The 23,293-nt window shown below is 42.9% G+C and overlaps 1 protein-coding gene across 1 annotated transcript in view; it reads left to right on the forward strand.

The window, feature by feature from the left end:
* pappa2 (pappalysin 2) overlaps positions 1-23,293 on the forward strand; it is a gene marked incomplete at both ends in the record, with an annotated part of 133,390 nt that overhangs the window by 72,021 nt on the left and 38,076 nt on the right. Inside the window, 7 exons of the mRNA XM_079819437.1 lie at positions 2,086-2,279; positions 2,640-2,753; positions 6,148-6,283; positions 7,052-7,226; positions 10,068-10,230; positions 11,151-11,328; positions 22,283-22,496. Coding sequence (XP_079675563.1) covers positions 2,086-2,279; positions 2,640-2,753; positions 6,148-6,283; positions 7,052-7,226; positions 10,068-10,230; positions 11,151-11,328; positions 22,283-22,496 — 1,174 coding nt within the window. The remainder of the gene's footprint in view (positions 1-2,085; positions 2,280-2,639; positions 2,754-6,147; positions 6,284-7,051; positions 7,227-10,067; positions 10,231-11,150; positions 11,329-22,282; positions 22,497-23,293) is intronic.

Below are 23,293 nucleotides of genomic sequence, written 5' to 3' on the forward strand. Positions count from 1 at the left end.
AACGTAATAAACACAACCATTTTCAACATAGATAATTGAGTACCAAATCTGCATATAAGAATTATTTCTGAAGGATCATGAGATCATGTCTCATCAAGAAAAAATTCAGCTTTGCCGTGACAGGAATACATTATAGTTTAACATAATATTTGTTAAATAATTTTAGGTGTGTTGAATGAAAGTATAATATAAACTAGGGGGAAAAGGGCCTGAGGAAGGTCGATTCGCCAAAACATTGCTATTTTTTAATCTCTTTTAAAGTGTATTAAAATAGAAAAACATTATTTTAATTTGGAAATATTTCCCAATATTGCTGTTTTCACTTTATATGGATACCGTTGTATGAAATGCTACTTATTCCAAAAGTCTAGTAAAACTGACAATCACATTTTTATTCATAAATTGCCCACAGTTCATAACATTGACATTCTATAATGACAAATATGAAACTTTTTTTTTTTTAAATCCTCACATGTTACTGAGGTGTGGATTATCGAGAAATCACTGTTGTTTTTATTTCAAGGCTGACCAGAAAAAAAACACTTCCCAATATGAATTATGAGTAATTTCCTTGACAGCAGAATCTGTGATGTCTGATCATTCAGTTTGAATCTTTGCGCAATGTTTGGAGAGTTATTCAAAGATTAATTCCAGACTTTAGTTTCTAGTCCAAACTGTGGATTTTAGGTCATATAATGAAGATGTTCTTATTCAATATTTTCATGGTTTTATGCCATCACACTATTGGGAACGGTCAAAAGTGTTGCATGTTAAGTATGTTGTAAGCTGCAATTGATCTTTATAACAATTATATTATACAAATTGTGGATTTTTGGTCATTTACTGTAACACAACTGGCGCTATTTCATGTAACCAGGGCCGGATTATCCATTGACAGGATTGGGCACCAGCCAATAGGGGTGCACCAAGTGATTAAGATAATGAGTAGACCTTTAAATATTTTTCAGGTTTTGTATATATATATTATTTTGCTGGAAGAGATTCAGATACAAAATGAACAGTTAAAGATACAATATATACAGAGAGAATATAAAATATATAAAGAATTGCGATTGGCTCAACACTTCAAATGCGTTCACCCTAAGGCAGTTCACTGTGTTAATCCGGGCCAGCATGTAATGAAGATGTTCTTATTCAATATTTTCATAGTTTTATGCCATCACACTATTGGAAACAGTTAAAGTGTTGCATGTTCAGTATGTTGTAGGATGCAATTGATCTTCATAACAAGGATATTATCCATCCGTATGCTATTGTACTGGAGTGAGAGTGAAACTATCCAGGAAGATGTCAGGGGAAAAGAGCAAACCAATGTAGTCGATATTGTTTCCGTGACTGAAAGTACTACATTTTCTGTGAGCGTGAAGCATGAGAAGTGTCTAATTCAAACATGACCGTAGACGTAGCAGCGACTGACTCGCATGCCTCAAACATCCCAGTGTTTTCCTAGTAGCTTGCAACCACATTTTTGTGGATTTAGGGCATTCAGGAATGGCTTTTTCTGCGATATTTACTCTAATGCCACATTAGCAGCTCTCATATATTATCTCCACGAGCGTATTTGGGGAGCAAAGATCAACAAAGCTTAGGAGTAAATCCTTTGGCATTGGCATGTGGGTTAGGTCAGCCGTTCTGCGGCGGGGGCGGCCAATCGAACGCTTGTGTTTTTAATTTGTTGTTAGAACCCCTTTGAGCCCCTTGCCTTTGATAAGCTGTTCCCACCAATGCGTCATCTTCCTCTTACCTTGCAGCATTCTCAGACAAGAGCTCATGCAAGATGTCATTCGCACGTGTCTAATGAATTCCCTTTAATGCTAATTCTCTTTTCACCTCCACGTGCACTTCTGCCATAACTCATTCATATGCAATGACATCATCCACACATTTCAATGCAACGTCTTGATTGTTTATTTAATGGTCCGAGTGGAATCGCGTTCCCCTTTGTTTTCAATTCACACGTAAGTGAAGCCTACTCTCACTGACTTGCTATGAAAACACAATTACGACTTGGCAGTGGAGTCTTTACTTGTTAGGTCTGATGGGTTTCTTACTTGTCTCTTTCAGGTCAGCCGAGCTTGTGCTACGTGTTTGAAGGGGATGGAGTGTGTGAGGACTTTGAACGAGGTTCCAGCATCCAGGACTGTGGCTTTTTCACTCCCCAGGGGTTCGCTGACCAGTGGGCGTCCACCGCCTCAGGCTCGCATCAGGACCAGAGATGCCCTGCCTCGGGGGTCACCGGGGAGCCTGTGCTCACTCAGGTACACAAGTATTGCCCACTTTCTATATGTCGTATCTATTGACCCACATCATCTCAAATTAACCGCTACAACCAACGCTACAACGCTACAGATAGCGCTACAACCAACCAGAGCACAGAAGAAGGTGAAGCGGAGCTAGTTGATAGATTAAACTTTCGCCGTATCCGGTCGGCAAAACTCCGAACACATCTTCCTTTCTTAAGAATGACTTCAGTGCCGTTTTTCTCGTTCTCAAAGAAAAGCTTAACTCAAGTCTTCCAGAGTTGCGGCCAAAGCCGATTCGAAAGGCCGCTTTTCGCCAGCTTCTTTGAACAAACACAACTGGATATTTTACATTTCTTTTCATGCTTTCCTTACCAGGTGTGCAAGTCGCAGTATTTTGACATAAATGAAGTAGTGGCTCATGACGCATGGAGCCCGTGTACTGCCCATCTGAACAGCTACTATACTCAGGATCAGTCTGTCTGGCTAAAGGTACACACACACACACACACACACACACACACACACACACACATGCTCAGAGAATGCGGACTTTGAAATGTACTGATTATTCTATCAAAATAACCAGGTCTATATTAGGCATTTTTGATGTAAGTATTAGCTTCCCCTTCTGCGGACAACCTTATCCATAAAAATGCACATTCAGCAAATTTGAATAACATTTTATAAAATGAAGGAAATTTGAGTAGTTTTATGTACACTATTGTTCAAAAGTTTTGGCTCAGTACGTTTAAAAAAAAAAAAAAATTATTGCTCTTACTCTGCAAGGATGCATTAAAATGATTAAAGGTGACAGGAAAGACTTTTATAATGTCACAACAGATTTATGTTTCAAATAAATGCTTTTCTTTCTGTTCATCAAAGAATCCTAAAATATGTACAAGGGTTTCGAACAAAAGTCCACTAGCCAGACAAGCCAGAGCCACATCAAGATGTTGGGTCTGGCAACTCCCCATTGGCAGGGCTCAATCCGAGGGCCGGGATAAACGCTTGTCTTTCAGATTCCCTCTGAACGCAATAGGATAGCGCTACAACCAACCAGAGCAACGAAGAAGGTTAAGCGGAGCTAGTTGATAGATTAAACTTTCGCCGTATCCGGTCGGCAAAACTCCGAACACATCTTCCTTTCTTAAGAATGACTTCAGTGCCGGTCTTCTCGTTCTCAAAGAAACGCTTAACTCAAGTCTTCCAGAGCCGCGGCCAAAGCCGATTGGAAAGGCTGCTGTTCGCCAGCTTCTTTGTTTACGAGTAGCACGCGGAACCGCCACAACTCTGCCGTCGTTATGTTAAGCCCCGCCCACTGACTCTATACACAATGTGATTGGCCTGACCAGAGTTTGGTTTTTCCAGCTCCGAAGCCAACAGAGAGTTGCTAGACTACCCTGACTGCAAATTAGATTTGCTGCCGCTAGTGTGTGTCTAGATTTCTAGGCTAAAAGTCCTTATGAAATGAAAATGGACAATTCTTATTTTTGATTGAGTATTATATATATTATTAGGGGTGTAACGGTACATGTATCTGTAAAGAACGGGTACCAAATACAGTCTTTAACATTTAACACTCGGCTTGTTTTAAAGACGGATCATACTTCAATCCGAGTTCCCACTTGAACATATGAAGTATTCTGTCCATTTTATCACTAAATTCAAACGATAAATGCCGTTTTGCCGCTCTTTAATGTGGTGTGACTGATCACTGTATATGTGCGTGAACACGATCATCTCGTCATAGTCAAAGAATAAACATGAATGAACATCTGAAGGTATGTTGAGGATACGTCACAATTTACTGAAACACATCATATGTGGTGTAATCGCTCAGTGTCTCAACGGTGAAAGACGTCAATAAAACAGCTTGAGAACAATGATCACGCACCATCACATTTACCCCAGAAGTCCTTCAGTGTCCACAGCTGTGAGTTCACTAGAGAAATCAACTCTTTCACTAAATATATGACCTATATTAGCCGTTATAGTCATTATATTCTACTGAACCTGTCACTGATGTCTGGATTATTAATGTGTGTTTAAATAAATCATGAAAATGAAAGCCACTGTGTATAAATGATTATATTTCAACAATGAGTTGGAGTAAAAACATATTTTTATAATTATATTTAGAAGTTAATGCAAAAACTGCCTTATCTGAAATTGACATGTTTGCACACAATGTGTTATTGAGTGTTGATAATTATATCTAAAAATAAATGGCAGCTGAATTTATGCTAATAGTTTGGGCTCTGTTGTTAACCTTTAATATTATAGTAATGTGTGAGTAAGGGCTCACTATATAGTTTATCTTTAAGAAACTTTGAGTTATAATTGAATTTATTTAAGGACAGACACAATTTGTCCACTAAACACTGTTTAATAAAAATAAATAAAAAACAATTTTGTAAAACTGCTGTACCGAACCCGCACCGAACCGTGACTTCAAAACCGAGGTACATACCGAACCGTTAGTTTTGTGTACCGTTACACCCCTAATTAATATATATATATATATATGTTATGTCCGGTTTGTCGAGTATCGAAAAGAGTGTAAGCACACTCTTAAATGAGTTCAAAAGTGTTCAACAAACGCAAAGAGTTGTGAGGACATCAGATGCGTATCAGATCAGGATCCGCGTCATGTGCTTCAGATCTTAAAGTGACAGCAGCCTAATAAACCCTCCGCTGTGATACTGTCATTAAAGGTGCAGTGTGTGATTTTTAGCGACAGTTGTGAGGTTGTGAATTGCATCCCCCCTACCTTTCGGAGCATATTGAGAAGCTATCGTGGCCCACACAGGACAAACATGGGGTCGTCTGAGACACCAGAGAGTAGCTAGCGCTCTGTAGAGAAGTTTGTCCCTTTAGGGCCACTGTAGAAACATAAAAAATGGCGGCTTCACTGTAAGGGACCCGCGGTGTGTGTAGATAGAAAAGGCTCATTCTAAGGTAATAAAAACATAACGGTCTTTATACACCACTGACAACATAGCTATGTGTATTATATGTGTATTATGTGTATGTCAATAGATCCTCATAAATACTACACACTGCACCTTTAATGTTAATCAAAGAACAAAAGACAAAGAGAAAATCACTCACTGCTCTTGACTGATTCTTGTAGCTTTAATAAGGATTAATCAATATTTCATTTAGAATTTATGCAGTGAAGTCTGTGAAGTGTTTGATAACTTTATTCAATTTCTGTATATTTCTTATCTGTTAGATCAAATATATAATATATACTGTCTTTACGTTGTTTCTACATTAATTTGGAGATTAAACACAAAATTATTACAATATAAAAATATATTAAAAACTTTATTGTTAGGTGCGAATGTTTTTGAATCGATTGACAGCACTGATATATAATCACTCATATGAGATTGCAACAATAGCAAACAACAATAATCCAATGATCCGATCAATTCCCACTCTACATATTATCCCATTCTCTCGGATAGACATCACACTAGGGAAGAAAAGACAATCACAACTTCTGTTCATGCAGACTAGCAGCACAGCTGTTTTCAACAGATAATAAGAAACAGCGAAATCAGCATATTAGAATGATTTCTGAAGGACCATGTGGCATTAAAACTTTACCAACAGTTGTTTAAAATTGTTTTATCATATTTTGATCAAATTAAATGCAGGCTTTGTGACCATAAGAGACTCCATTCCAAATCATTAAAACATCGAACCGACCCAAACTTTGGAACGGTAGTGTATGTTCCGAATTATTCTAGATTTTATATTAATATTTTAATATTTCTACGTGCCATCCATCCCCTCTCACACTGTTAGTAAGTGATGGAGGCATATATCCACTGCATATATACGCATTACTGAAACTGATACATTGTTTTTGCAGGTAGGATTCGAGCGCCCGGGTGTAGCCGCCTCTGTTATAATCTACCTCGCCTATGATGGCAGTTGGCATGGGGAAAACTGCAGGAAAACAGTGACCATTGAACTGTGTGACACCACTGGAAATAAACACATGCTTGGTAACACATATAATATCTATAATTTGTTTGGGAAAGTTTGTAATTACCATATGTGACCCTGGACCACAAAACCAGTCAATTTTGTGAAATTGAGATTTATACATCATCTGAGAGCTGAATAAATAATCTCTCCATTGATGTATTTTGTTAGGATTGGACAATATTTGTCAAGATACAACTATTTGAACATCTGGAATCTGAGGGTGCAACAAAATCTAGATATTGAAAAAACCGTCTTTAAAGTTGTCCAAATGAAGTCCTTATCTTCATGGAACATGATATTTACTGAATATCCTAATGATTTTTGGCTAAAAGGACAAATTGATCATTTTGACCCATACACTAAAAATTGCTGGGTTAAAAATGCTGGGTTGAAAATGGACAAACCCAATGAATGGGTTGTTTTAGCCCAGTGATTGAGTTGTTTTAACCCAGTGATTGGGTTGTTTTAGCCCAGCGGTTGGGCTGTTTTAAACCAGTGAGTGGGTTGTTTTAACCCAATGATTGGGTTGTTTTAACCCATTGATTGGGTTGTTTTAGCCCAGCGGTTGAGTTGTTTTAACCGAGTGATTGGGTTGTTTTGCTCAGTGATTGGGTTGTTTTAGCCCAGTGAATGCGTTGTTTTGCCCAGTGATTGGGTTGTTTTACTCTGTATTTTTGGCTAATAATGCCCATAAATATACCTGTGCGACTTATGACTGGTTTTGTGCTGCAGGGTCACATATTATAGTATTTGTGTGACTTTGACATGTTGTTGTTTGTGCTCAGGTTCGTACGAGCTGTCGTGTCAGCGCAACCCCCTAGTGGTGAACGTGACCCATAACCTGAGCGTGCCGTTCTACCAGACGTCCGCAGTGCAGCTGAACTTCTCCTCCTCTCAAGTGGCGGTGCTGGCGGTTGCATTGCGTACTTCTTGTCACTTCAGCGCCTTTGCCCTGACCGGGTGCGCTGAGGGTGGGGTCTCCCACGACTTACAAGCACAAACACATTCTTACACATTTACACGATATATACACTACTGTCCAAAAGTTTGAGGTCGGCAAGACTCTCATGCTGCGTCCCAATTCGCATACTATCCGTACTAAATAGTATTCGAAAAAATAATTAGTATGTCCCAAATCGTAGTATGTTGAAAAGAGTATTCCAAAGATTCCCGGATGGTCGACTATTTCCGGTCAGAATTCGAAGTGCAGATCGATGCGCACTCTAACGGCTGATATTGCCCACAACCCATTGCGAAAACTACAAACGCGGATAAAAAGTGTTAAAAAACTACAAACATGACGGTTACGCGAGTCTGACGGCTAAGTAGAGAGGAATAGATAAAGGGGCTTGAGTGAGCAATTATCAGTATTTAACCTGACAAAAAGATATTTATTCAATGTTAGCCACATTAAATTTCACCTGCAACAGCATTGAGAACTTTTGTAATGATGCGTTTGGCCATTACCTTTGCAAACACATGAGAGGAGTCTCTACATTAAAGACCCACGAATGGCAGATCAACGTGCGACTACATTTCTCTCCCATATGGTAGGAAATTAAATTGAATGTGGAGGATTTGAACTGTGACGATTGACAGGGCAGTTTAAACGGTGACGGGACACATAACTAAGCAACAGAGTCCGTTAAAGATGACGAAGTAGTACGTCCCAAAGCTTGCATACTTTTCTGCTACACACTCAAAAGTATGTACTTTTTCTTCACAAAAAGAGTACATACTTTTAGGACATAGTATAAGTAGGCGAATTGGGACGCAGCCTCAGTCTCTTATGCTTACCAAAGTTGATCGTCCAGCCTCATCTCAAACATTTGAATGGTAGTGTGCAAAGTAGAAGATATCCATATAAACACAAATACATCTAGGGTTGGGTACCGAAATCCGGTTCCAATATGGCACCGGTACTTATATAACCGGTATGTACCGGACCGAATCAGAACGCAGATTTTGGTTCCTCATTTCGGTGCCAAAATTCAAACGTGCTTTCGCGTGCTTTGGCTGAGCCAGAGACAGACGCTCAGCGCTGGTCACATCACAACTCATGAAAACAATTCAGTGTTTTCAACCACATCATGTTTATTCCATGTTTCAGACATTTAAATGCTCATAAGTAGGCCACTAGCAAAAAACACACACTGATGTCTATGAAAGCGGCAATGACAATCCTTTCAGCCGGTTATAATTTGACGTTACGTGTTTTATTCACATCAGATACATGCACATTATATAGTAGCTATATCGTTTACTCTATTCTTCCTCCAGTTCACTGGTCACTTACTTTCATGTATTTTGTAAGACGAGAATGATCTCAAGTGTTGTAAATCCGACAGATCCGATTCTGAGGCGCAAACTAACATGGCGCCGCCCATTGCGCTTCATAGATCAACTAACACACATTCACTCACACATTTGAACATCAGATAGTTCGTGACACAGTTAAGAAGTTTGTGAATATTTTGAATAAAAAGGAAAAATGAAATAAACCCGATACAGCGGAGCTGTCAGCGCTATTGCGGCCGCTGTTGTCATGTGAGAAACATGACATGTCATGTTTTGTCATGTTTCCATGACATTGTCATGGAAACATTAAGGAGATGCGTTCTAAAATATTTTGCCAGAGAATATGATCATATTTCAAATTAAAGCTGAAGCTCGAAGCTGGTTAGTTATTTAGAGTTATATTAGGCTTGTTGTAGTTGGGTTAGATGGCTATTAGGTTTTACTGTGAATTTGTAAATAAGTCAATTATAATTTGTAAATAAGTAAATTGTGTTTTGTATTTATTTATATTCATACATTTAAGTATACATTAAACTTTTAATAAATGGTTCAATTTAAATAGAAAAATAAAAAGCCATTTAATGTCATCCACCTCATTTTGTGGCCTTTTTAAAAAAAAAAGTATCGGTTCAGGCACCGTTTAGGCACCGGAACCGTTTTAAAAGTATCGGTTCAGGCACCGTTTAGGCACCGAAACCGTTTTAAAAGTATCGGTTCAGGCACCGTTTAGGCACCGAAACCGTTTTAAAAGTATCGGTTCAGGCACCGTTTAGGCACCGAAACCGTTTTAAAAGTATCGGTTTGGCACCGTTTAGGCACCGGAACCGTTTTAAAAGTATCGGTTCAGGCACCGTTTAGGCACCGAAACCGTTTTAAAAGTATCGGTTTGGCACCGTTTAGGCACCGAAACCGTTTTAAAAGTATCGGTTTGGCACCGTTTAGGCACCGGAACCGTTTTAAAAGTATCGGTTCAGGCACCGTTTAGACACCGGAACCGTTTTAAAAGTATCGGTTTGGCACCGTTTAGGCACCGGAACCGTTTTAAAAGTATCGGTTTGGCACCGTTTAGGCACCGGAACCGTTTTAAAAGTATCGGTTTGGCACCGTTTAGGCACCGGAACCGTTTTAAAAGTATCGGTTCAGGCACCGTTTAGGCACCGGAACCGTTTTAAAAGTATCGGTTCAGGCACCGTTTAGGCACCGGAACCGTTTTAAAAGTATCGGTTTGGCACCGTTTAGGCACCGGAACCGTTTTAAAAGTATCGGTTCAGGCACCGTTTAGGCACCGGAACCGTTTTAAAAGTATCGGTTCAGGCACCGTTTAGGCACCGGAACCGTTTTAAAAGTATCGGTTTGGCACCGGAATCGAAAAAAACCCAAACGATACCCAACCCTAAATACATCATACATAAATAAAAATAGATTTTTTTTGGACGATGAATATGATGTCTGTCGGATGTCTGCCAATAATAATCAAGCGTAATATGTGTTTTTGTCCCTCAGATGTGTGCGTAGGCTGTGCAGCACGGAGTCGTGCCGCCCTCTGAGCATCGAACACGCTTCAGTCCGCTGTGCTCCAGCGCTGGACTCCAAACACTGCTCTGTTTCCTGTCATCGTGGCTATACACTCTCTGTTCTCCATGGCCAGGGCCTTCCTTCTCATCAAGTGTGTGCCAGAATTGTGAACTGAATCCATTTTCTCATGTACAGTAGATGCATGTTATTCTAAAGACAAATTTATTGCAACAGATGTTATAAAAAGCCTATATGAAAGAAAAGTCACAATCTGGCCCTTGTCAAACTCGCTCAAATCCTTACGCTTGCCCATTTTTCCTGCTTCTAACACATCAACTCTGAGGACAAAATGTTCACTTGCTTCCCAATACATCCCACCCACTAACAGAGATCATCAGTGTGATTCACTTCACCGGTCATATTGTTATCCCCGATCGGTGTACATGCACAAGAATATTCTGATATAAATTGGATTAGTAATTTTCCAGTTAGGTAAGCTTCAGGTAAACATGTTTACATTACCCAACATTCTGATTAATACAGCCAAATGCCAGCTGTGTTATTCAGTTTTCTAGGAATATTGTCTTAATCGGGTCATGTAAACATATTATTCAGAAGGCCACCGTAACTAGAGGCTCGTTTATATCTGCGCATGTCCAAACAAAGATAATTCGGGGTGATATTAGATATAGACAGTGTTTATTCAATAGCTTGACTTTTTCACAACCAAGAAACATTTTGAAAACATTAAAAGGAAGATCGTGGCCTGTATTTTGTGAGTCTTGTGATCTACATTTTCCAAATCATCACACCATAATTGTGGAGAATTATTAAAAATGCAGTGTAATAAATGGCAAGAGCCTCTCCAGTATTTTCAGAAGACTGCTGTCTTTCAGTTTATTCAGATTATGTAGATTCCGAGAATATTCCCGTAGTCTCGAATTGTGCTCACATTTACAGAGTCTGTGAACTCAACACTTCTCATCAAATGATCACAGATGATGTGTCATGTTGTCTAATGAACCTGTCACAAATGATGATTTTACAAACGGTTGTTTCTCTGTCTGTCAGACGGAAGCAGAGCTGATTTGTGTGCATGGAGTTTGGGACCGTGCTGTGAGCTGTCAGCCCGTGGACTGTGGCCCACCCCCTCAGTCACATGTCTACTTCGCCTCCTTCTCATGTCCCTGGGGCACCACATTCGGCAAGCAGTGCACCTTTTCCTGCAACGCCCCGGCGATCCTGCAAGGTAAGGGTGAGAATTGGGCAACAGTGAGACCTGAGGGTTTTTGGACCCACTCACATTCAGTGCATGTCTGTCTGTTTCTGTGAGACCTTGGGCTTCCTTTCTTTCTATCTTTCAAAAATAATAAGACTATAAGTCATTAACAGTAGACTTGCAGTTGCCATGAGCCTTTCTTGTGCGTCTCTTTTGAGTCTTTTTTACGCTGGAAAAAAATCCAACCATTAATTGCGCTTATCAACATTCCTAAGGGCTTTTTACCCACAAATGGTAATTAGGCCAGAAAGTCCTATATCCTATCCTATCCTATCCTGTCCTGTCCTGTCCTATCCTATCCTATCCTGTCCTATCCTATCCTATCCTATCCTATCCTATCCTGTCCTGTCCTGTCCTGTCCTGTCCTATCCTATCCTGTCCTGTCCTGTCCTATCCTATCCTATCCTATCCTATCCTATCCTGTCCTGTCCAGTCCTGTCCTGTCCTGTCCAGTCCTGTCCTGTCCTGTCCTATCCTATCCTGTCCAGTCCTGTCCTGTCCTGTCCTGTCCTGTCCTGTCCTGTCCAGTCCAGTCCTATCCTATCCTATCCTATCCTATCCTATCCTATCCTATCCAGTCCTGTCCTGTCCTGTCCTGTCCTGTCCTGTCCTGTCCAGTCCAGTCCAGTCCAGTCCAGTCCAGTCCAGTCCAGTCCTATCCTATCCTATCTTCTCCTCTCCTCTCCTCTCTCACAGGACAGGATAGGAGAGGAGAGGAGAGGACAGGACAGGAGAGGAGAGGAGAGGAGAGGAGAGGAGAGGAGAGGAGAGGAGAGGAGAGGAGAGGAGAGGAGAGGAGAGGAGAGGAGAGGAGAGGAGAGGAGAGGACAGGATAGGATTTGGATAGAATGGGATGGGATCTTATGGGATCCAAATCTTATCCCATGTCGTCCCATCCCATCCCATCCCATCCTATCCTGTCCTGTCCTGTCCTGTCCTGTCCTGTCCTGTCCCGTCCCCTCTCCTCTCCTCTCCTCTCCTCTCCTCTCCTCTCCTGTCCCGTCCCGTCCCCTCTCCTCTCCTCTCCTCTCCTCTCCTCTCCTCTCCTCTCCTCTCCTGTCCTGTCCTGTCCTGTCCTGTCCTGTCCAGTCCTGTCCTGTCCTGTCCTGTCCAGTCCTGTCCTGTCCTGTCCTGTCCTGTCCAGTCCAGTCCAGTCCAGTCCAGTCCAGTCCAGTCCTGTCCTGTCCTGTCCAGTCCTGTCCTGTCCAGTCCTGTCCTGTCCTGTCCTGTCCTGTCCTGTCCTGTCCTGTCCTGTCCTGTCCTGTCCTATCCTATCCTATCCTATCCTATCCTATCCTATCCTATCCTATCCTATCCTATCCTATCCTATCCTATCCTCTCCTCTCCTCTCCTCTCCTCTCCTCTCTCACAGGACAGGACAGGAGAGGAGAGGAGAGGAGAGGAGAGGACAGGACAGGATAGGATTTGGATAGAATGGGATGGGATCTTATGGGATCCAAATCTTATCCCATGTCGTCCCATCCCATCCTATCCCATCCCATCCCATCCTATCCTATCCTATCCTATCCTATCCTATCCTATCCTATCCTATCCTATCCTATCCTATCCTATCCTATCCTATCCTATCCTATCCTATCCTATCCTATCCTATCCTATCCTATCCTATCCTATCCTATCCTATCTCGTCCCGTCTCCTCTCCTCTCCTCTCTTCTCCTAATCACAGAGCACAGCATCTTCTCGACATGATGCTATCCAGTATCCGCTGCAGTGTTTGAGGGGGTTCAAGGTTTCCCTGGTGTCTGTGCGCGCAATAAGTGGACGGGCAATTACGACTGGTGATTAGTCTAAAAAACATTTTGTTTAATTGACCTGGAGTCGAGTACATTTCAATCACTTAGAACTGTTACAAAGAAAAAAAAAATCCATAATAGGGGCACTTTAAATGCAGGTATTTAAAGAATCGGTCCAAATGATTTCTTTGTCAGGGATCGGTGCAGACTGTGGACAGTGGCTTCACTGGGAGGGCCAGGACATTGAATCACTGAATAGCTATGCTTATTGGTCTTGATTGCAAGCTTATTTTACGGTAGTGTGTTACTGTGATGGGTTGTAGTGCTCCTTTGAGAGTTGTTTAAATCTTTTCATGTCATTAATTGCAACACACAACAGTAATGCAGTGATTTATGTACTTAGTAGCGCAATCTGGAACTTTTCATGTACGTTGTAGCCATTTTGCTAAATTTAATCATGGTGACAAAGTAAGTAGACACCTTAAAAACTTTGCAAAGGAATCATTAAATTTTATTGACCAATAAAATTGCTTTAGAACTTTACATTTAAAATCTAATTAGATATGTTACTATAATAGTACAACGAAAGAGCTTTTTTTAGTTTCAATTTAGTGCGATACTTCTCTTCTGAGTTAATAGAAACAGAATGCTTTTTAAATATATGACTTTTCATATAACTGGAAAAAATGTATACCCACACAAAGGCATAATTCCAAACTCAGTCATTGTGACACACTTGTTTTGTCCTATTTATTAATTTATGATGCATTATAATGCATTTAATTCATAAAATCACTCTAATACACCTATCCCCTGTTTCACAGACAAGGCTTAAAGGGGGGGTGAAATGCTGTTTCATGCATACTGATCTTTTTGCACTGTTAAAGACTTGGACTCCCATGCTAAACATGGACACAGTTTCAAAAGCTAAGGTGGACGTTTGATGGGAGTATTTCTTTGCCAAAATTAGTACTTCCTGTTAGTCATAAGTTTCGGAAAGTTTTTTTCGATCATGGGTCCGCTTGACGTCAACAGGGCGGAATTTCCTTGTATGGGCCGTACGGACAATTCTACCGGAAGAGCGCGCGCGAGAGAGAGAGAGAGAGAGAGAGAGAGAGAGAGGTTTAGAAATACTTTATTTTTTACTTTTTACTTGTTACAAACATGATGTCTTAAAAAACAAAATCATTTTACAATTAAAAAAAAAAAAAAAAAAAAAAAAACATTTTTCCATTTTAAAAAAACATTTTTACCATTTTTAAAATCCTAAAACGTCTAAGGTTACGTATGTAACCTCTGTTCCCTGAGAACAGGGAATGAGCGCTGCGTCTAGCTGACGCTATGGGGGAACGCCCTCGGCGTGACTGGTGTCTGAAGCTACTATCGAATCACGGCAAAGTCTTTGACCGACGTCAGCCCATGACGTCATCAACGTGCGACCCGGAAGTATAAAAGGGCGCCGTGCCAACACATACACATCTTCTCGTCTGAAGGGACTGTATGGCAGATAGGCCCTGAAGCATGGCAACGCGACGCAGCGCTCGTTCCCTGTTCTCAGGGAACAGAGGTTACATACGTAACCTTAGACGTTCCCTTTCGAAAGGGAACTCTCGCTGCGTCTAGCTGACGCTATGGGGAACCATATACCAACGCCGCCATGCTGAGGGGAGTGTCTGCCCATTGGCAGTGACAACTGTCAACTCAAGTAATTCATAGAAAAACCTGAGCGATTCCCCCTCAGGTCCTGGGCTGACAGTGACAGCACTCCCTACGGTCATAGCCCAAGCTATACAACTAAACGGAAACCTAACGCACTGCGTGGAGTTCCATCTAGACCGCTCGAAGGCCCGGGACCACTACTTCCAATGAAGGGGTCCCTTCAAGGGAATGTGGCTAGGGGACCCGAAGGAACCCCAGCCAGTCACTACTCGGGAAAAAGTTCTCCCGAGTGCCACCAGGGAGGCCTGACCTGGTGCCCTAAGTGTTATGGACACTTCGGTTTAGCCAACCCTGTCTGTTCAAAACAGAGCCTCTGGATGGTGCCCAAAGGGCGTCCAAGCTAAGGGACTGAAACACAGGCAGTCTTACTTAGCCCGGAACTCAGAGACGGGTTATCCAAGAGAGCAACACTCAGCGTAGTGCTTTTTCAACCCTTGCTATCGAGGGGAGTCTGCCTGCTCAAATCAAGGATCTACCAGGTGCTTGTGTTTCAAAGCAGTAGGGAGGCCGAAAGGGCCTAAGGACTGATCTAACAGGGAGGCCTCATGAGAGGCCTACGACCGTCTGACCAGGCTCAGACGGCTGAGCACTCATAGACGACCCTCATTGAGGGGAGCAGCTGAGCCTGCCTGGCGAGTAACCTCCAGCTATAGGCCCAACTACCACAAGTTCTCACAGAGAACTGGTAATCAAAGTGCCTAGCCTATAGAGGCCTACTACCTAACCGCAAGCCATGCTGGAAACCCAAGCTTCCAGGCTCGGGACTCCGTCCTCAGGGAGGCCTTAGTGAGGCCTACTACCTGACAGCAATACCGCCTGCTGAGGTTACCCTTGTTTTCTCAAGGAGGCCTAATGGAGGCCTACTACTTGACAGTCAAGCTACGCAGGCTAGTCGGGCATCCTGTTTAAGGAACCCGTCCTCAAGGGAGGCCTATTAAGGCCTACTACCTGATAACCAGCCTTTAGGGAGGCCTGGAGAGGCCTACTACCTGATTGCAACACGTGCTAAATGACTGGGTCCCAGGAACACCTTAGGGAGGCCTGATGGGGCCTACTACCTCGTTCGAGTGACCACCATCTGGGACTCGACAGTCAAGCTACGCAGGCTTTTCGAGCATCCTGATTAAGGAACTCGCCCTCAAGGGAGGCCTATTAAGGCCTACTACCTGATAAGCAGCCTTTAGGGAGGCCTGGAGAGGCCTGCTACCTGTTTGCAATGCGTGCTAACTGTTTCAGATGACTGGACCCCAGGAACACCTTAGGGAGGCCTGATGAGGCCTACTACCTTGTCCGAGTCAGGGAGGCCTATTAAGGCCTAGAATTAACAGCAGGCTTTCAGGGAGGCCTGATGAGGCCTACAACCTGCCTCTGAGAGCGACCACAATCTGGGAACTCACCCTCAGGAAAGCCTAGTAAGGTCTTAGAGTTAACAGCAGGCCTTTCAGGGAGGCCTGATGAGGCCTACAACCTGCTTCTGGTAGTGATCACAACCTGAGAGCTCACCCTCAAGGAGGCCTAGTAAGGCCTTACACCTACCAGCGGGCCTTCGGGGAGGCCTGATGAGGCCTACAACCTGATAGCCTCCAGGCTAGCTGTCCTGATGCGCACATCGGTACATACCTCCAGTGAGGCCTGTTTGAGGCCTTCCAACTGATAATGCGCCTTGTTCAAGAGGCCTACTGAGGCCTACAATTGACAGCCGACCTTCAGGAGAGCATATTTACCCCTATTTAACCTGATAGCCAGCTAGGCTAGTAGTACCTTGATGCTTAAGCATTGTCACCTGCCTTACTAGAGGCCTGATAAGGCCTACCACTGTCACCGTTTACTCTTGAGAACGGTGCAATCCTTCCTGCTAACTGGGACAGCCATATTTGAAAAATGTGGGTTGTAGTAATATTAGACCCTACGGCTCGTTTTCATGGAGGCCTGCTGAGGCCTAACGCATGATAGCTACCCATTACTATGGGGACCCGTTCCAGGGAGGCTTGTAGAAGCCTACAAGCTGTACGAGTTTCGCAAAAAACGAGAAATAACTGCCAGACAAACAAACTGACTGCTATTAAAACCAACGACTCTCAATGAGAGGAGGCCTCCGATCTAAGTACAACAAAAAGGTGACGGTGCCTCAGCAACGCGCCTCCTTCATCCACATACCAACTGACGCCGTAGCGCTCAGTCGTAACAGAGACAAACTAATCCAACCTGCAGTGGCTTAGGGAACCGAAGACACATAGTAACCCTCGGCGGTAGACAAACACTACATTCTATCAGAAAAGTGTGCTACCGCCTAGTAATCCGCAAACATTTCAAAGAAAAGAGCGGCAGCCTAAACACTACTCTCAAAATGAGAGGAGGCCCATCTTCTGATAACCATAAGCGGTGGCCTATCTGGCACCATCTTGACCAACCAGGGAAAGCCAACACACGCTCACAAACATAGCCCAGATAATGGTGCTGTGTTAAAGCCTAACTAAGCAGGGGAATAGACAGTTCTCTCTGATGAATACCCAACTCTATACAGGAACCTGGGGTCTGTAAGAAATACATATTTTTAGTATAACACACAAAAATGACCACTCTCACCTGCGGCACGCTGAGCGAAGACTCATTGTGCGGTTCTCACCACCATGTTCTACCGCCCTTGAATGCCTGAAAGGGGCGTTCTCACTGAGCAAGTCCGGGCGGGCCATTAGAACATAGTTCTACTCACCATAGGCCCGCCTCAGGCCTGATGTAAGAAGCGCCTGGGTAAAAGTCATAAAAAGACATTAAAAAGGAAAAAGGAGAGGGCTATGATGTAATCGCCCTCAAGGGAAGTGATCCATCACCAACGCCTTCGTTGAGAACGTTTGTCCTGGATCACCTCCCTTAGATCCTTTTTCCCGCGGGAATCCCATCTCCTCTGTACCCCTGCTCCTCCAAGGAGGGGGGGGGGGGGGGCACGAGAGGAGACGCTAGCACTCTGGTCCTGCCTACGGTCCTCAGACCGTGAAGGACCAGGTCCCGCCTGCCTGGGTGGGGGCGCGGATCTCAGCGGTATGCATGTTTTATTCTTAAATGCCGCTGAGCGCGCCTTCGCCTCCCTGAACTTTCCAACCACCGCCTCCACGGAGGTGCCGAAAAGTTCAGTAGGCGAAACCGGCGAATCGAAGAGAAAACCCTTTTCTCTCTCCCCGATATCAGCCAGGCCCAACCACAGATGCCTCTCCGTAACCACCATAGCCGCCATAGAGCGGCCGATAGCAGCAGCAGTCTGCTTGGTGGCCCGGAGAGACAGATCTGTGGTGCGGCGCAGCTCAGCAACCGCCTCAGGGGACAGCCCGGCCCCCTGGTCGAGATCCTCCAGCAGGTCCGCCTGGTACGCCTGATACACCGCCATGGTGTGAAAAGCAGCACCAGCCTGACCCGTTGCCGTGTATGCCCCTGCCATTAAAGCACAACGTGATTTAGAAAGGCAGAGTTTGAGCTCTTCAGTGTTGATGCCCACGAAATGCGAGAAAAGTTCGCAAACTTTCCTCGCCAGTCGGTAGCCTCAACACATATCCATATTCCCCTATCCCCTCGACATCAGCGAAGTTAAAACGCTGATGTTGATGAACATTGGGTAGAATATGGATTCTTCCATGCCCTCTCGATCTCTGTAAGAAGATCAGGAAGGAATGGAAGGCTCATCTGAGCTGATGGTTTATGGCCAAGGAGAAATCGATCGTGCAATTTATCACGAGCGATCTCTCCTCTAACACGCCAACATGGCAGCAGCAGCCTGCCCGCAGCACGTTCCATAACATTCATCAGCTCAGCATACACGGTCAAGGTGGCTGAGAGGATTCATACCACTCTCACCAGCCATCCCTAAGAGCACTTGCTGTTTAGTCTCGTTAGCCGCCAGATCGTCGCGGCGATCGGTGAGCTGCATCTGAGAACCCATGATGTATGCCAACGCTCAGCCTCAGCTTGAGCGGGACAGCATCATCCAGTCCCAGATGCCAAACTTTCTTCCCTCAGGAAAAAAGCCAGACTAGAGTGGAGCGATCTCAGATTGAAAACCGCTCACACTCACACACAAACAACTTCAAATGAACTTGACTGTGCATGCTCTTGATCCCAGGCAGTAAATACACACTCGTGTGTATTAATAATTGAATTTGTTTTACCTTAACTCGTATAGCAGTTCAAACAGACAGTCCCTGAAGACGAGAAAGATGTGTATGTGTTGGCACGGCGCCCTTTTATACTTCCGGGTCGCACGTTGATGACGTCATGGGCTGACGACGGTCAAAGACTTTGCCGTGATTCGATAGTAGCTTCAGACACCAGTCACGCCGAGGGCGTTCCCCCATAGCGTCAGCTAGACGCAGCGAGAGTTCCCTTTCGAAAGGGAACCAACTGATCATCATGTACAACACATAAAACCTCCTTAAAACACCATGTTTCACAAAAAGCAGGAATATTATTGGTAAGACTGTAATATGCAAACTCAGTTCTCAATCTTGCTGCCACCATCCACATCAGCATCACTTTAGGATCCATCGCCGCCACCCCTAGACCTTTATTCTTCCTGGTTTTCCATATAGCCATTTTTGCTGTCCCTATTAAATAGTTCAATAAAACTACTCTCTTCCTTAAAACAAAACTATACTTCAACCCTCCAATAAAAACCTGATCATTAAAATCCCCTGTAAAACCATTAAACCAAATGTTTAGTAACTGAAAAAGATTATTTAATCTACCACATTTTAAAAACAGATGTTCTAAATCTTCTCCCTCACCACAAAACCTGCACTGCCCCCCCACTGCTGGATTCAGGTGTGCCACGTGTCTGTCTGTAGCTATGGCCCCGTGGATAATCCTCCACTGCAGATCAGCAGTATGCTTCTCTACAGGGGGTTTATACAGGGTCCTCCACCTGTCCCGCACAAGGAATTCTGGTCCCAACAAACCTGGCCATCTGGAGGCTTTCTGTCGCTTTAGTGACCGCTGATGCATCACTTTAACCGTAGAGTGATAGAGCGCCTTCTTTGAAACATTGTCCAAATACTCCAGTTGAGGAGTCCGAGAGTTCAGGATTGAGTTGGCGACTTCACCCTTCACTTATTTGCAGTGAAATGCCAATCCTTGGAAATTCTGGTTTGCCACTATGGTTATCCATTTGTCCTCTTGCCATGTTCTCTCCATACATGTTTTTTACCACCATGGAAATTTCTTCAATCAATTTAGATGCAAGTCTCTGTGACTGTAGGCCCGTAATTCCTTGAATAACTCCCACCGCTTTCCATCCATCGTTATCCATGAGTTGACCCAGCTTCACAATCCCCTTCCCAATGAGACATGTTTTGACAGTCACTGATGATAAAAGTCTTGTCTGGATCATATTGTTAAAAATTAAAGGTTCCTCCGGAGCCCATTGAGCAGAACTGCTCCGATCTCTGTCCACTTTAAAAACACTCCTCCACACATAAAACATTGTCTGATAAAAAGGTGTAATTCCAGAAAGATTCATTTCTTCCAATCTCATTAAAAACAGGTGTTTGTCCAGTCCGAGCCCCCCTGCCCTCTGTAGAATGGCACACGCAGTATGAGTCCACAACAAATCTTTGTGATACAAGAGTCTCTTTGCTGCTTGCAGTCTAAAAGCATTGATCCTGCTCTTGACATCCACCAGTCCATGTCCTCCTTCACAGACTGGCAAGTAGATCCCCGATGCCCGGATCCAGTGCTCACCACTCCAGAAGAAGTATGGCCGTACGGACAATTCTACCGGAAGAGAGAGAGAGAGAGAGAGAGAGAGAGAGAGAGAGAGAGAGAGAGAGAGAGAGAGAGAGAGAGAGAGAGAGAGAGAGAGAGAGAGAGAGAGAGAGAGAGAGAGAGAGAGAGAGAGAGAGAGAGAGAGAGAGAGAGATGGCTCGTAGCCAAATAACCCCGCGTTAAGGCAAAAGTGGATGGAATTTGCTTTTCCGGATCAGCAACTGAGTTGCGCAAATATTTATGTCTGTTCCCTGCATTTCTGTGCCGATTGTTTTATAAACAAGGCCCAGTTCGACGCCGGATTTTCAAATCGCCTAATACTGAAGGATGGAGCGGTCCCAACGATAAAGGTCCCAACGTTGGAACCGCAGGCAGTGAGTAAGACTGCTTCAAATGTCTGTTTTAGCCTATGCCCATCAAGTAGCCCAAACATGATCACGTATTGATCAATGGAGCATGCGATGTATAGTGTGCACTCATGGGGCGGCTCACAGCTCTTGATTATTACGCAGGAATGAGAGTATAGTTCCTGCTATATCGGCCTTGAAAATCACAACTTTTCATTTTCCGTCGGTCTTAGCACACGATGTGACTACAGAAGAGTCACTTTTTAAATAGGAAAAATATCAAAACTCTTTGGTCATTTTTTGAGCGAGATGCTAATGGTCTAATCAGATTCAATGATCTATGCTAAGCTATGCTAAAAGTGCTTCCAGCAGACCCGGAGATCGGCTGAATGGATTCGAAAACGGTAAAACTCAACTGATTAACTCTAGGGGAGACGGAAAATTTGCCTATTTTCAAAAATAGTGGCGTGTTCCTTTAAGCTAGTCCCAGACTAAAATGCTTATTTAAGCTCTTTTAACTGAAAGCAACTTGCACTGACATATCTTAAAATATATCAACGCCATTGTTTTGTCTCAGAAATAATGTGTTTTTCTAAGCCACTTAAATGCCCTAATTGAACTAATCCTAGCTTAATCTGCTCAGTTGGGGACACTAAATATTCAACTATATCACTGATCAGCTCATTTCAATTATCATATAGTCATAATTAAGATATAAAATGTTGAAAATATGATTTTAAAAGTCCTTATTATTAGATAAAAAGTCAAAAATATGACGTGCTAAGTCATAATTAAGAGATAAAATGTTGAAAATATGATTTAAAAGTCCTCATTATTAGATAAAAAGTCAAAAATATGACATGCTAAGTCATAATTAAGAGATTAAATGTTGAAAATATGATTTAAAAGTCCTCATTATTAGATAAAAAGTCAAAAATGACATGCTTAGTCATTGTGAGATAAACAGTTAAAATTAGCACTTTAAACATTCTGAGATAAAAAGAGCTGGAGAAATAAAGATGACTTGACTTTACAATCTAAGCCCTGTCTGTGAAACCAGGCCATAAACATCAATAAAAGAAGGATTAAAAGTTTAGCAAAACTACTTCACTGCTTATAATTATTTATCCGCTAAATCAAAGTCATAGGTGCGACTCACACAATCCAGGTGGTGCAACAGAATGCAGAAACATTATAAATAATATGTATTATGATTTTTTATTTTTATTTTTAAGAATTATTAAGCTGTGTATTCCCTGAAATGATAGAACTGACTCTCTCCTTCTCGGCCCATTAGCTTCGGATGCAGTGATTGTTCCATTTTAAATGCAGTTTTCTTATCAGAATCTGTTTTTCAGGTGAAAGTGACACATTGGTTTGTCTTGAGGATGGACTGTGGTCGTACCCAGAGGCTTACTGCAAGATTGAGTGTCCATACCCTCCTTCCATACCCAATGCCACGCTCCTCGTTCCTCAGTGTCGGGAAGGCAGGCATGATGTGGGCACGGCGTGCCGCTACAAATGCAACCCAGGCTATTACATCACTGGCACTCTCAACAAAAAGCCAAGAAAGTGAGTGGCTACCTGCGTATTTTGAGCTAATTTCTAGGCATAGGTTACCGTGTTGACAAATTTTGAAGGAAAAATATCTGTTACTAGCGTCTAGGTAGCTCACATGGTTCTAATAAGATCAAAATCTCACTCCATGTGTTTCCAAATATCTTTCAGCGATGGAGTCAGCAGTGCACTTTGATGAACGGTCTGATGGCGTGTTGTTTTGGTATTCCATCCAATCAAGCTATAGCATATTTTGGCACATCTGAGGCGACTAGCGTTTGCACCTGCCTCGTCTTTATGAGTTATTAAAATGGCTGGTAAAATACCTCGGTGTCTTTTAACTGCTTTTAATTGGGCATTAATACCAGAAGCGATAGCCAACGTGTCTCATAAAGCCATTTAAATGATCCTGTCTATTAAGACCATTGGCATGTTTGCTCTAAAAGGCATTTCATTATGAAGGTTCGGAAAATGGTTTATGACAGTCTAAATTAGAGGTGTTATGCTATTATCAAGGTAGTTTTAGCCTGTGCTTCCGTATGATCTCTCTCAATGAACACTACACACCGCATTTATTTCTTCAGGATTTATTGGCTATTTAATCATACCAGATGGTTTGTCACATGGGTTAGATGTGAATAAATGGCTGGAGGGGAATGTCATTCAAGAAACAGTAATCGCTGCATTCGTGTTGTGTGAAAATTCAGACCAGAAGCAGATCGAGAACCTACAATTTCAATTTCACAGTGTCTTACTGTAACCGTTTTATTGGCACTTGGTTTGGTCTCAAAAAACTATAGTGTATATAGAGC

This window comes from Gobio gobio (genome assembly GCF_949357685.1).
Source record: "Gobio gobio genome assembly, chromosome: 6".
Lineage (NCBI taxonomy): Eukaryota > Metazoa > Chordata > Actinopteri > Cypriniformes > Gobionidae > Gobio > Gobio gobio.